The sequence below is a fragment of the Xyrauchen texanus genome, chromosome 22, assembly GCF_025860055.1.
Source record: "Xyrauchen texanus isolate HMW12.3.18 chromosome 22, RBS_HiC_50CHRs, whole genome shotgun sequence".
Taxonomy (NCBI): Eukaryota; Metazoa; Chordata; class Actinopteri; order Cypriniformes; family Catostomidae; genus Xyrauchen; species Xyrauchen texanus.
In genome coordinates, this window is record NC_068297.1 from 21,989,917 (window position 1) to 22,005,271 (window position 15,355).

The following is a 15,355-nucleotide window of genomic DNA, read 5'->3' on the forward strand; positions in this document are numbered from 1 at the left end:
GTGAATAATTAAGTGTGCCAGTTTTTTGCGTTCTTTTTTTGGCTTTATTATCATTCTTTTTTACACAGATGTAATGATTGATGTTTGTTCTCATTAGTTATAGACTCTCTCCTCAAAATCCGAACACAAGTGGTCAAAAGAGATGACGTAACGTGTAACGGTGATGTGTCTTTATTGTACACTTGTGATCAGATCACCCAAAACACATCATTATACCAGTATACACATGGCCTCACCTCAGTTGGGGATGAATGGTTGTGTGGTTGAGACACTACAGTCCGGTATTGTGCGCACCAACGTGATGAAAAACAAGAGTGTGAGTCGCGGAATGCCGACGGCAAGATGTGTATTGTAAGCTTAGCATTAGTCTATCCCTCACACCCTCATTGCCATTCCCAATAAAGAATGCCGCTACTGTGAATATGGTTAATTGAGTCTCCTATGTGATTTGTGACAGAAGTGCTATTTGTATGAGGCACAGTTTGATGTTTATGTAGAGTGTTCCAAATCACAAATTTATGAGTTTCCTTTCATTTAGGATGCAGCCTTAGAAGGCAGATGCGGCAGGCTGTGTAGGGTGTTAGCAGCAAGGTAGCTCACTAGGTTTAACACCCTGTCTACACCGAAAGCAGGCAGCGTGTCGTATCAAAAAGCAAAAGAACCCATTATAATCAATGATACTGTCTGCACTGGAAGTGTCCGTAGCGGCACATCAGTTGAGGCACTTAAACGGGTGTCCCGTTTCATTTTGCGCTGCAAGCGCTGGTGCTACTACCAACAGTAGGACTACCTAGTAGGAGTTCATTTAAGCCATTAATCAACTAGTTGTCACACGTTTATGATACTATGTAATGGTTCTGGTAATGATTCTGAATGTGTCAGAAAAAACAACAAGGAGACTGTCTGAACATTTTGTTAATTTATAGAGAGAAATGCACATTAGGGTTGTGCCGATAGAAGATGATTTCGGGGATCGATGATGGTCAGAGTGATCACCAATAGCTGATGCCTTTGATGATGTCAAGACGATATTTGGCTCATTTTCCCATTATTATTATTATTAGGTTATTATTATCAAATTAATATTACAAATAATGTGCCTGTAGACAAACAGACACACGCTTGAAGAAACAAACTTTATTATAGATAACAGAAAAGCACATGTATGACACGCTGATATGGAGGCGTGCAGTCTCGTGGAACAAGCACATCTAAAATATTCTTACTCTGTCTGTCTTCTGATTTTTTTTTTACGAGAACAGTATTGTCTGTGTGCTGCAAATAACCTGGAGGTGCTCTGAGTTCAGTTCACTTTATTTCCACAGAGCAGTTAATTGTGACCACAACTCTGCAGCCTTTTGTGATTAAAACATAAAATAATAAAAATACACATTAACCTCAAACCATGATTTATATTTAAATTATTATTATAATCATTATATCATTATCAACATTTATAATTGGTTTTATGTCTTAATTTGTGTAAGTAATTTTCAGCCTGCATGTTTAGATGGATTCTTGCCTGACAGTAAATGGAAAGGTGTGTGTGTGTGTGTATATATATATACATGAAATTTCAGTAATAATGCAGTAATTAAGCATGTATTAATGCATTATAGTGTACCCGTATTGGGTGGAAGTTCAAATGCAGGGCTTTGGCTCATTGTGGTAATTAAGACATTAATTAACACTATTGGTTCATATAATAAATTGTTAGGGAATTAATCCATGATGACACATTTAATTAATAGCAATTCATATATGACTTCATATATTAATCAGACATACTCTTCATTAGTTGCTGGTGTTAGGCCTTAGCTAATCATGAGTCATACATTAACTCAGTATTATCTGTGCATTAGTTAAGCATGAATTAATCCTTATAAATGTGCCCGTATTGTAAAGTGTTACCATTATTCTTTTATCACTTCATTATTTTAATTGCTTTTCGTTTCGTTTGGAGTGCAATTTGAATTTAGAAATGTATTAGATTTAAGTTTATAATTTTTTGAATTCATGAGCCCAGTGGTTGCTGATGTAATTGGATATTGCGATATATATATATATATATATATCGTGAAGGAGGGAACAAAACAAATTTATTTACACACATGATAAATTCTCCCGGATTCTAAGTTCAAAAGTGCTTTGCCAGAGAGATGTTGACAACTGTTGCAAAACACACATTTTAATTGCACTTATTTTTTCCCAGTTTCATTAGAATTTAAGTTAAAATAGATACAAATGAAGTTCTAAATTTGAAATCAAGGTGTCTTGCTTTATTGTGTAGGTTTAACCCTAACCCTGCTTAATGAAAATTATGCCATAGTCTCACTAGCGTCCAACCAGCGCTAATACCAGTGTTCCTCGGTTTTATGTGGAGTTTTTTCTGTGACCAAGCGACCAATTAAAACTTGGTTGACCAAGCCTCTTCTCATTGACTAACCTTTGGTCGACTGTCAGGGGGCCGCCCTACCAACAACACAAATAAACGGCTTAGAACGTTCGTGTTGAGACGTCAAGTGTAGACAGCATCAAGCCATTGCATTGCATCGCATCAATGAACAATCCTGGTGTCAACAGTGTGTAAGAACAGAGCAAGAGTGCACACAAAATGCATCTGGTCTCAGAAAATATCAAAGTGAATCCACAAACAATTCTAGTCAGTGAATTAGCCTTTGAATCTTACATAAAGAGTTCATGCTGAGAGACACAGGGAGGGACTAGGAGAGAAAGTGAGTGAGAGGTTTCTGTGCTCTAAGTGGATTACAAAAGCTTGCTTTCCTAACCGCTTTGTTTTTGCGACCTGAGGTCACAGATCCAAGGTTATTTCATTGAGGGCCCTTCTGGAAACTCTGCTTACAGTCAGACAGGCTTAAGGTATCACTGATTCAGAGGTGGTGACTCCAGTCATAAAGTACAACCCTGCTTTAGTGCTGGTTTGGTTCTGGTCTAGTTGATACTCTCACGTTGTTCCAAACTATGACTTTCTTTATTCACTGTTCACCTCAGTAACCATTCACTTTCATAATATGGAAAAAAAGATGCAATGAAAGTGAAGAGTGACTGAGGTTAGCATTCTGACTAATGTCTCCTTTTGTGTTCCACCAAAGAAAGTCAGTCATACCGGTTTGGAACAACACAAGGGTTAGTAAATTATGACAGAATATGCATTTTTGAGGTGAAGTATCCAAAGCATGACATATCCTTGTGACAGCAGTGCTGGTCTTTTCAAAAGGGAAACCAGTGATATAGTGATATAATCCAGAACAATCTCAAAGGAAGAGAATGAAAGATGTGCTGGCAAGCAATTACCCATATTACAGGTACGAAAAAAAGCTGGCCTTTAGTAAATAGGACTTAGGAGTTAAAAATAGAAGCATGAGATCATCCCAAAGACCTCACTTTGACCTCTGATGTGGAAATAATAGGAGAACGCAGAGAAGGAGGAGAGAGCAGGGAAGAGGTGATGAGCAGAGCCAAATTTTCCCCAAGGGAGAGCAAGAGTTTCAAGAATCATCCTGAGATCAGCAACATCTTCGTTCAGGTCAATCTCTCCTCCTCCCCTGGTTAGGGCTTAAGAATTTGGGGCTTAATATTAAAGCTCTATCTAAAAAAAGAAAAAGAAAATGATATCATAATTCACTCACCCTTGTGTTGGTCCAAACCTGTATGACTTTCTGTATTCAGAAAAGGAGATGTTTTAATGAATATATCAGTCCATCTATTTAATACAATAGCAGTTGATAGAAACTGCTATGTGGTTGCTCTTTTGTGTTTTATAGCGTGATCCTATGTGATTGCAAGAGTGTTTTGATTGGTTTCCAGGGCATTGCTAGGTGGTTTCTTGGGTTTTCAGTATAGTTGCTAGGCGGTTGCTTACAATCTTCAGTCAAAAGAACTCATGATATTCTGGGTCCTAGATATGGTGAAATGTTCTGTAAGTCTATGGCTCTTTTTATGATTCACAAGTTGTAAGTCTGATCAGTTAGCAAAAATTATAGTAGAATTAGAGGTATCATTCATTTCACCGGTTACAGAAATCTGATATTTGGCCACACACACACACACACACACGCACATTCATAACTATATAGTGCACAGACAGACAGATAGTTAGATAGATAGATCTATCTCAGTGGCTTGAAACCAAGGAGGGGTGTTTTAGGGACAGTAGCTCTCTAGCACCAAGCCTCGCATTTGGGTTGCTGGAGGCGGAGGAGCTGAGAGAGGATTAGAGAGATACTGAGCCGATCCTGATCAGTGGTTATCCCTGTGCTCCAGGAGAAAGTGCTCAGGATTAACACGTTCTGTCTGCATATGTGAGACTATTGAAATTAGAGCTTGTGTGTTGTTTTGGGATCAAATCAACGGTATGCTGGAGTCTTACAAATGAGTCATGTTTGAAGCTATGGTCTAGTGTTTATAGCACATGTTCCAGATGTGCTAACCTTGGTGCTCATGCAGGAAATGCAGGTTTGAATATGGCATCATCCTCTCTGTCCAAATGGAATCCATCCCCATAGCCAAATATGCATACATCCTTTCTATATAGTATGCCAAAAGCAGTATGTCAGTTTTAAGATATGAGAAATCAAACATAGTGGTGCCATTTTTTTGGGCAATCCTGTATTTGCAAGTTGTCTCCCATAGGTTGACAAAATAACCTTTAACATATACAGTTGAATCAGAAGTTTACATGCACCTCAACCAAATACATTTGATAATTCACAATTCCTGACATTTAATTGTAGAAAACTTTCCATGTCTTAGGTCAGTTAGGATCACTACTTTATTTTAAGAATGTGAAATGTATAATAAAAGAGATAATTATTTATTTCTGCTTTCGTCTATTTTGTGAAGTGCACCAGTGCCTCCTGCAGCAAAGCATCTCCACAACATGATGCTGCCACCCCCATGCTTCACGGTTGGGACGGTGTTCTTCGGCTTGCAAGCCTCACCCTTTTCCTCCAAATATAACGATGGTAATTACAGGCAAACAGTTCAATTTTTGTTTCATCAGACCAGAGGACATTTCTCCAAAAAGTAAAATCTTTGTCGCCATGTGCACTTGCAAACTGTAGTCTGGATTTTTATGTCTATATAGGACTTGTTTTACTGTGGATATAGATACTTGTGTACCTGTTTCCACCAGCATCTTCACAAGGTCCTTTGCTGTAGTTCTGGGATTGATTTGCACTTTTCGCACCAAACTATGTTCATTTCTAGGAGACAGAATGTGTCTCTTTCCTTAGTTGTATGATAGCTGTGTGGTCCCATGGTGTTTATACTTGCATACTATTGTTTACATAAATGAACGTGGTACCTTCAGGCGTTTGGAAAAAAAGGGGGGGCATCACCCTGTAGATGGCCTAAAAGGTAAAAGACATGGACTAAGATCCACAAAATACAACTATTATTTCATGATTTTTTTCTCATCTGATGAATCATCAATCAATGCAAATTCAACAAGCATTAAAATATATGCCAATAAATATTACATTAAATAAGTAATTAAATAACCTGCTTTTTACAGTTGCCACTTACCAACAGCTGTGTAAATGTAACCTTTTATTGTGCCAAATTTACATGAAACCCTACACAATTCAACCTTTTAACACATATAATTAACTGATATAGTTAATATTTAGCAGTCTAATACGAAACAGTAAGTGTTCTTAAAGGGTTATTACAAAGTCATAAGGTACATAAGGCATGACTGATTGCAAACATACTTCCTCCAGACCTTGTTGCCAATGCCACCTTTTTTTATTTTACTCTTTTGGCAATAACAAAACTGTACATTTTTAAATCAAACTCCAAAGAGACTCAAAATTAGCAGTAAAATTGTAGCAAATGTGCTATGTCTATGTCAAGCTTCACACCCCGACCACATGCTCCTTGAACTCCATTTCAACTGATTAAACACTAAAGAAAGCCCACTCACTCACAGTCACAGGTGATCTACTGTCAACCACAATGATGAACACACGTGACTCTCCAAACACAAACACTTATCTTTCTCCATGTTTAATCAGCCAAGGCCTCTGTTTACGGGACCCACCCTGAGGCAGCCCCACTCCATCCTACAGTCACCATAGACATGTGAGGAAAAACCGACCTGGAAAAGGCACGCTTGAGTAAAGTGCCAACCGAGGGTTGTGCTAACTCATGCTCTCCTGAGAAATGGCAAAAACAGAGGGGAGCTCTGGTGGTAACCGAAGGAGGCGAATGCTTTTGAAGGAGTCGCAGAGGGTCTGACAGAGCGAAAGAAAAGTAGGGCAGCATTAACTCAAGGCTGGCTCTGCTTTTCCCGCTTCAGACAGAATGCTCTTTCAGTGAGTGTGAAAGCCAGGGCTTTCTTCTTCGCAGAACTCAGAGCATTGTGCACACATAACAAATAGCTCAGAACAGTGAGTAGGTGGTTTAAATAAACTAAAGTGCTGTTCTAAGGGTGGGATGAGGACACTGTGCAGTAATGACACTGGATGTTACATGCAGAAAATTGTATATCAAGCCCCTGCAAAGCACAAATGAGCTACAGTGAGCTGATGGAAAAGAGAAAGTGTGCCATGTTTACCAGATATTTACAAGCCTCTGCTGCCACGTATAATTTATTCTGTACAAAAGGCACATGGGGAAATGCATTCCATGGTTTTCACTTGTGATTTCCCAGTCGTGCACTTACAACTGTTATATTTCAAGTAGACAATGGATGCTCAAACAACAAATACAGAACAAGTAGCTGTGCAATCACAGAAAGCCTTTTGATTGGGCTTATTCTGTTCCACAAGACACTTGCAAATATTTAAGACTGCTGTACATGATAGACATGCACCGTGTTTTGCTATATAGCATTAGCATATTTTAAAACACAATTTGAATAATCCTGTCTGCTTGGGAGTCCCAGAAAGGACTCTTTGTTTTGGAAGCCCTTGAGGGGGAGTGAGGAAGTGGAATATTCCAAAATAGATTTAAGGGGAAAAAAAATCCTTAATATGCACAAATAGCACTATAGCATACTATGCCTTCAGGGGACACTTATGTTTTATATATTTTCTTGGCACCTTGCACTGTACTGTTTATGATGGAAAGGTCCAATAAAAAAGCATTTCGTTTAAAGCAGTGAAACCATATATTGGTAAATTATACAAGTTTTACAAGTGTGAAACTTGCATTGGGTAATTTGGAAATAGTTCCATCCTGTTCAATAGGCTTGAAATATTTTACATTATTTCACAACTCTGATATTTCTGATTAATGACCACACATCCAGGGATAAAGTAACATTTCACCAGTCATCCTGGTAAAGTTAGTCCTTTCCTACTTCTCGTAAATTAGTTTAAATAAAAAGAACCCAAATTAATATTTCATGTCGATTTATTTATTTATTTGGAAGTACTCTTGCAATAAGCGGGATAATGAACAGTCACACTGTAATTTTCGCTATACAAACACCAACAGAACTTCAAAAAGTAAGACCAATGGCACCAGCACACTTATGGAGAAGTTCTTTGTTCAGAGGTAAAAAAGAAGTTTGAAACAGATGAGCAACGAGATACCATTTGCAACTATTCAGACACCAGCCACACCACTTATGAGGATACATATGAGGATGCTCAAGACTATCAACTAATACGACATGTAAATGTGTTATCAATGACTTCATGCATCTTTAGTAGATTAGAATACACGTGAGATCAGTAAGAAGCTTGATGATGATTTAAAGTAATATATATGCAGTAAATAATGTGTAATTTGTAATGTTTACATTGTGCATTCATGGTGGTAATGCGCTAACACCCATTACACTCTGCTATTGTAATTACTGAAGAAACTGATCATAATGATCAAACAGATTAGGAGTTTGCACTAGCTCGCTAATAACTCTTCACGCATGTTTGTTCAGGTTGACTGATCTTGACTGACTGAATTATTGTCATCCTCACAAGTAGGTGGAGCTCCAGGTCACACCTACCAATTATGCAAACCAATGGTGATAAGGTGTTTAGCTGCCGGTAAGAAGTTTTCCTGAAAGTTTGTGGTGTTACAAACAAATGAAACAAACTCAAAAACACCTTTTTAGCCAAATTTGGTTCTAAATGACGTCACACCCATTCATTCTTCAATTTTGTATGAAGTATGTAGGGGCCTTAACATGCATACACTATATAAAGACTTACAGAAAAAACAGAAAATTAGAGTGTGAAGAGGAGAGTAAGAGAGGTGGAGAGAAGCACTAATGGCTTTGGACTTTCTCAGAAATGTTATCAGTAGTGTAATGGGAGAGAGTGCCAGATAAAGGCAATGCAAGTCATCTGAGGTCTGCCATATAGCAGACAAAAACAGCCACATCAATATCACCCTGTAACGCGGTTCAATGGAAAGAAGGAGGCGAGAACCAGCTTGGCAATATAAATAATAGTTTCATATAAAACTGAAGCAAAAGACAAACACACACATGACGGACATGTCCGTAAAGATCTCTCTCTCGTCGCACCACCGTCTGCCATCGGCCTTTATCCCTCTCGGAGGCTTAATTAGCCTGATAAGGGTCCGGGTGTGTATAATTACAACCCGGCCCTGCCCTCTGCCCTGCCACACACCCATTTAGAAGATGATGACTTTTATCCCACAGTCTGCAATCTTTTTTCGAGAGCACAGCCTAATAAATAACAGCTTAGGAGCCATAATATTACAGGAAATCAATAGCTATCTTTGAATGAGATGCAGCGCTTGAAAGTTATATTCTGTGTATCAGTATTTACCTCAAAATTCAAGTGACAGCCTTGTAACGTTAATCAGAAAGGGAAAATAAATGATTTCTTCCACCAGATATAAAAGCCTGTGTCTGCTCTCTTATGAGATAAAATTATTCTAAAATTGTACTGGGATTTAGTAGAACGCAGAAGAAAATAGAGCTCAAGGATTTTCACCTTTAACAGCCACAGGACATGCCAAGGTTGTGGAGAGCTCAAGTTTACAGGCAAGTTGTAGATTTTGTTCATTACAGTCCCTCAATACTTTCCTCCTTTTGAGTTTCTTGTCTGGTTTAGTTGGTAATGTGAGCAGGTCTTTAATCCTAATCCTGTTGCATGTGCATCCATTAGTGGCTCAAAGGAGACCTAATCAGAGGAAAGAACCGAGTGCCAAGAACATTTCTCTGTCAGCAGTGGCCAAATGACAAAACAGCAGTCTGAAAGATTGGGAAGTCTGGTCTAGCTTTAGATGCCAGAACACCAGACATCCCATTATTCCCCTGCCAGAACTCAGAGTCAATCTAAGTGAGGACATGAGGTAATTTTCCCTCAAGGATCCACCAGGAAATAATAACCCAAGATGATGGTCACATTCTGGCAGAAAGATTAGATGAATATTATCCTTAAAGAGATACAGTACTGTGCAAAAGTTTTGGCACTTGTGAAAAATGTTGTATGAATTGTTTTCAAAAGTAATGCCATAAATAGTTTTGAATGATCAATTATCGTCGTACAAAAGTACAGTAAACATAACAAAAGCTAAATTAATATTTAAATGTAATATTAATGTTCAAAACAGCACCAATTCTTCTGGGTATACCTGGATACAGTTTTTTAAGGTTCTTGGCATATAGGATGTTTCAAACATCTTGGATAATTCACCACAGATCTTCTATGTTTTTAGGCTGTCTCAATTGCTTCTGTCTCTTCATGTAATCCCAGACTGACTAGATGTTCAGTGGGGGGTTTTGTGGGGGCCGTGCCATCTGCTGCAGGGCTCCATGTTCCTCTATTCTATTTTCTATTAACACACTTAAGCAGAAGATAAACATACCCATGTAAAGATAAATGTTTTTGTGAAAAATGTGCACATTTGACATTTGCACAGTATTGTACTTCACTCCAAAATGGAAATTCTGCCATTATTTACTCAAAAATGTGGGATTTTCTTTTTCCTGGAACAAAAAAGGAGATTTTAGACAGAATGTTAGCACTGGTCAACATTACCTTGCATTGTATGGAAAAAAATGTGCAATGAAAGTGAATGGTGCCTGTGGCTTTTAGACCCTAACATTCTGCCTTTTGTTTTCAACAGAACAAAGTCATAAGGGCTTAGATAATCTTCCCCTAGCACACATTGCGTCAGGAATTAATAAATGGCACATTATGGTGATTGACAGCTGTGGTGGCATAACAGGCTGATAACACTGTGAATTCGACAACGCTAGGTCAAACGTTGTGCTGGTGAAATCGGTCTTTGCTTCCCGAAATTCAATTCACGGTCCCACAGTGTCTGAAGCTGGAAGTGTTGTTGAATGTATACGGAAATGTGTGAGCTCCTGTTTCTGGTTGAAATGTTGTATTTTTAGCTGTAAATGATGTAATACAGTCAAAATGAAAACCGTCAGTGGAGTACATTTTTATTTTGGAGCAAAAATTCAACCAATGAATTGCGTTTCACCTTTGTACAGTGTATGTGAGTGTGATTACTTCCTAGTTTCCACAGGACCAGAACCTGTGTTTTGGAGTTTGATCACACAACGCATTGTTGCGTCAGTTGCGCTACACTGTGAACCCAAATAAGTTAGCAGAACTCAAAAAATTGAGGTAATCGGTTACTTAAAAGTGAATGAACTGTTGGAACTGTCAGGTTTTGATTTTGTACTACTTATGCATGCTAATTGTTCTTAACTTGAAAAATTTCTGTAAGATAACTCATACATTTTGATGTCGCTTAACTTTAAATTGAGTAAACAACTAGATTTTGATTTATTTATTTTTTGCAACACATAAATTATTTCCATCAATTTATTCGCCCACATTAAAACTGACTAGTGATTTCCTTAATAATGGATACAGCAGTAAGAAAGATACACACTTGGTATCGGTCCTCAACCTAAGCTCAAACTCCATTACACTGTAAAAAGTTTCCCCCTTTGCATTCATGTTGCAGACACACAAAACACTTAATTTCAACATTTACTTTCCCTATAGAGTCCCATGCAAAGCATGCTGGGAACAATAAATCCCCTGCCTAATTTCAGATTACCAAACAAAAAAAAATTATGTTCATTTAACTAAAAACAATAAAACAGTTCAGGTTACTTACAAGGTGTCAGTTTTGTGAACTCAAAGAGAAAGTTCTAAATACTCATCAAGATTAATTTATTTGAACTAATTTGAATGATTACATTTTTCCCTACTCAATTAATTACTTTGAGCATTGAACAGTGTAGGGTTCCCACTAGAATTGCTACAAAAATGTCTGATGGGGGTTAGCATTTGTCAGTAATTCAGCTGAAAGGGGTTGATTACAGATCTGTGTGATTGTGTAGGGCAAAATGGCATTGGTTCTACTATTTGTAGCAACCAAACCTACTGCTGCAATTTTTGAATTCTAGACTCCAACGGAGGCTGAAGCAGTGCTGGTCCTCCCTATAGGCAAACTATGCAAGTTGCCTAGGGCCCCCTGATCCACCACGGGCCCCCACATGATCAAATACATTTTAAGTAGATTTAAAGCCATTATACTGCAAGTAGTGTTACGATCATACTGACGGGGGACCAGCCCAGGGCTGAAGATATTCAGTGCATCTGAAATTCAGTATGTTCACCACACAAAGCTATTGCCTGGCTTCCGAAGACTTAAGTTTGAGTAAATAATGCCCAAATGTTCATTTTTAGGTGAACCATTACTTTAAATGCTTATTAAAGCTGTAAGAGTCTATAAAATCCCCTCGTTAAGGGTGCCGAGAAAATTGGTGTTCGTTTTCTGACCCAGTATTCCTACATTAGTGTGGTTGGCTGATCATGTTCATAAACAAATAACATCATACCAGAGCTTCAGATGGGCACTGTACTACTAGATGATCTCACCACAGCACTCTCCAGCACAGCCTCATTCAATTAGTCCTGCAATTGCCTAACAAGCCAGAACTCTTCTGAATACAGGCCAATCACAGCAACTCACTCCAATTCACCCAGCCAGACAGCAAAAGCTACAGAAAAGATGTAGAGCATATTGTCTTTTCATTTAAAGACTTTTAAAACATGACATTTTGAAAGGCAACTAACAAACCAGGCTCAAACCAGATTAAAGGGCTTTTACCCAACAAAAGGAAGTCTTCAGTCTACTTGTCAAGATGTAGACAGAGCTCAGGGGCTTCAAGAACATTAACATTGCATGGTGTTGTCAGGGTTCAGAAAAGGAATAGGACTCAATTTCAGACAGGAACAGGTAAAAAATAAGGTTTAATTACAAAAATAAAGTCCAAACAGGTCAAACAGAAACTCTAAAATCCAAAACAAAATGCTGACCACTGGAGACACAGGCAGGGGAAAATTCAGAACATGCAAGGCAAGGGTAAGTAAAAGAACAAACACAGACCAAAGAGATAAACCAAAAAAATCTAGACGTTGAAGAGATAATCCACATAAGATTTAACAAAAAGAACTGACAAACACAGTAGGGAACAGACAAAATATATAGGGAGTAAAATCAGAAGGGCAAACAAGGAGAACAGGTGAAACAGATTAATCAATGAGACAAACAAGGGGGCGGAGTATGCACTATAGACTCAAACTTCAGTTTGACAGGATAAACTTTGAGCGATGAAGCATTTAATGTGATATTAGGTTGTTGCCTGAATTTCAACACCAGCACATTCACCATCACAGGAACAGGGAGAATTTCAGAATACTTGATGTTGTTGTTGCTATGATGTCATTTAAGGTTCCTTGATAGAAGAGATTAATGGTGTTTGACAGAACGCTGACACACTTGTAGTCATCCTGTAACAAGGAAAGCCCATACCAACCCCTATCAGCTTCACTCTTCTTCTTTTTCACTTTTATCATCACCCTTACCACAAAGCCTTGAAGCGCCAGCATACGCACACATGACTACAGATTACAATCAGGATGGCAGAAGTAAACAACAGAAAACACCCTTGAACACAACATGAAGAACACATCTATCAAAACCAAGATCACGCAAAACAACAAACATCATCATCATTCTTTAAATATAGTCTTAAAGGTTGAGTTTTGTTATATGTACAGAATGTTCTGATGTTATAGGAGGTAACACATTTCTCTCCTTTGTTTAGTTTAAAATAAACCTGAATTTATAACTAATCTTATTCTATTCGAAAAGAACATTATACACTTCTACCTCAGTAATATCTCAATTGTTTCTCTGAAAATGAGATTAAATGGAGAGCAAATGAACACTTTTGCTGAAGTTTCCTCCTCTTTTCTTCTGAGAAGAAATTTTTCTCTAGACTTTCAGAAGACATCTCAACAATGTCTCACACTATGCTTAGATTTGCCAAGACATCAAAGTATGCAATTAAAAGTCAAACTATTTCTAATCAAATTCAACCAAGGCCAAATTATGAGCTCTGATAACCACGTTCAAGTAATTTTATAGATCTATACCCTTAGACACATTCTTAAACAAAGTAGTTACTTAAACAAAGCATAATCAAGAAGTTTGTCCTGTTAAAGGGACAGTTCACCCAAAAATAAAAATTGTATCTTTGCCATACATGTCATGACTTTTTTTCTTCTGCAGAACACAAACAAAGATTTTTAGAAGAATATCTCTGCTCTTTAGGCCCATACAATGCTTGGTTATCAGAACTTTGAAGCTCCAAAAAGCACATAAAGGCAGCATACATTAATCCATATGACTCCAGTGGTTAAATCCATATCTTCTGAAGTGATCCAATCAGTTTGGGGTTAGAACAGACTAAAATAAAACTCCTTTTTCACTATAAATCTTGACAGCAGTCTCCTTTGCAATCATGATTTCAAGCTCTATTAAACTTCCAAGCACCATCTAGTGTTTTGCACATGCAACAAGCGATAGGAAATGTTATCAAGCTTGAAATCCTGATTGTGCCTAGAGACAGCAAAGAAAAGATGCACAATGGAAAAGGAGTTACATTTTGGTCTGTTCTCACCCAAGACCGATTGGATTGCTTCCAAAGACATTGATTAAAACAACTGAGATATTGGAATGACTTATATGCTGCTTTTATGTGCTTTTGGAGCTTCAAAGTTCTGGTCTCCATTCACTTGAATAGTATGGACCTACAGAGCTGTATTCCTGTAAAAAGTCTTTGTTTGTGTTCTGCAGAAGTTAGAAAATCATACACATCTGGGATGGCATGAGGGCGAGTAAATGATGAGAGAATTTTCATTTTGGTTGAACTAAATTATGATAGGGAAATCTATCAAGCAATACAACTTCCTTCTTGGTAATTCAGAGCTTCAGATTCAGAAATGTTTTACTAAACATGTGACATTTTGAGAAATTTTCTTCTTGAGGAAAACACCCTAAACCAACACATTTTTGAATGCATCAAATAATTGATTATTTCATTGTTGATCTTTTCCAACTTTCCCTTTTGTTCCAAAGTTGAAGGACTGAAGAAAGGTCACAGAGGTTAAGTGCAACACATGAAAAACCACAGAGTCCAGCTGAAACTACAGCTGTTTCCCTGAACTGGAGGAGATACAGATCACAGGATGCACAAGTTCTCACAATAAAGACAGTACTTGATTAATTTACCATTGCAGAACTGCAGCAGTGAGGAGGTGTCATACAGACTACTGTAGCTGGAGAAGCCGTCCTCCATTATCTTCCTCCCCTCTCCTTTGTGCCCGTTCTCTGATAACTCCCTTTTACTTTTGCTGGCTGGTCACTGCAGCTCTCTCTCCATTCAACATCCAGGCTTCTTGTGGGGTCAGCCTGCCAGTGTCAGTCACCATGGCAACCCATTCACCCAAAGACTTGAGTCACTACTTGAATAGGTGGACAGAATTGGGACTCCCAAAAAAAGAATGTGAATATATTTATGAATTTATGAAAGACAGATCTTATATTCCTTCTATTTCTTCTTTGTGTCCAATATTTCTTCCTTGAGCGTTTCTTTGGTGCTCTTCTGCGTGAGATATCCAAAAGAAATATAAGCCTGTACCGGGCTTGTCCTGTCAGAGGAGGTGCTGCTAACGGAGTGCGTGCGAGTGTTGGGAGTGAGTGTAAGTGTTTCTGTAATGTAGAGGACACTCCACTGAGCAGCCTCTCCTGCTTCGCTCAGACAGGGGAAATGGACCAATCACAGTGCTGGGGGTAGGGCCTTTTTTAAAAACACAAATCCTCTCCCTCCACAGCTGACTGAGAGACAGCTCTGATGCTGTTGGAAGTAAAGTGCTGGAGAAACAAAACTAGAAAAGATGACTTTGCTGCTTTAGAAAGGCTGGAAAGTGTTCCTAAAATAGAAACAAGTTGGTAGGGATCAATATTTACAGTGTTTACTGGTTAAAGGTATTTTGTGTGTATTTGGACACATAGATTCGGACATCCATTG

General features: G+C 38.2%; 1 protein-coding gene across 1 annotated transcript in view; it reads right to left on the reverse strand.

Moving 5' to 3' along the window:
- The window catches only part of LOC127662536 (echinoderm microtubule-associated protein-like 1), a 63,649-nt gene extending 48,632 nt beyond the window's left edge, over positions 1-15,017 (reverse strand). The window contains 1 exon segment of the mRNA XM_052153756.1: positions 14,557-15,017. Coding sequence (XP_052009716.1) covers positions 14,557-14,623 — 67 coding nt within the window. The 5' untranslated portion in view covers positions 14,624-15,017.
- Between the last annotated feature and the right edge of the window lie 338 nt (positions 15,018-15,355).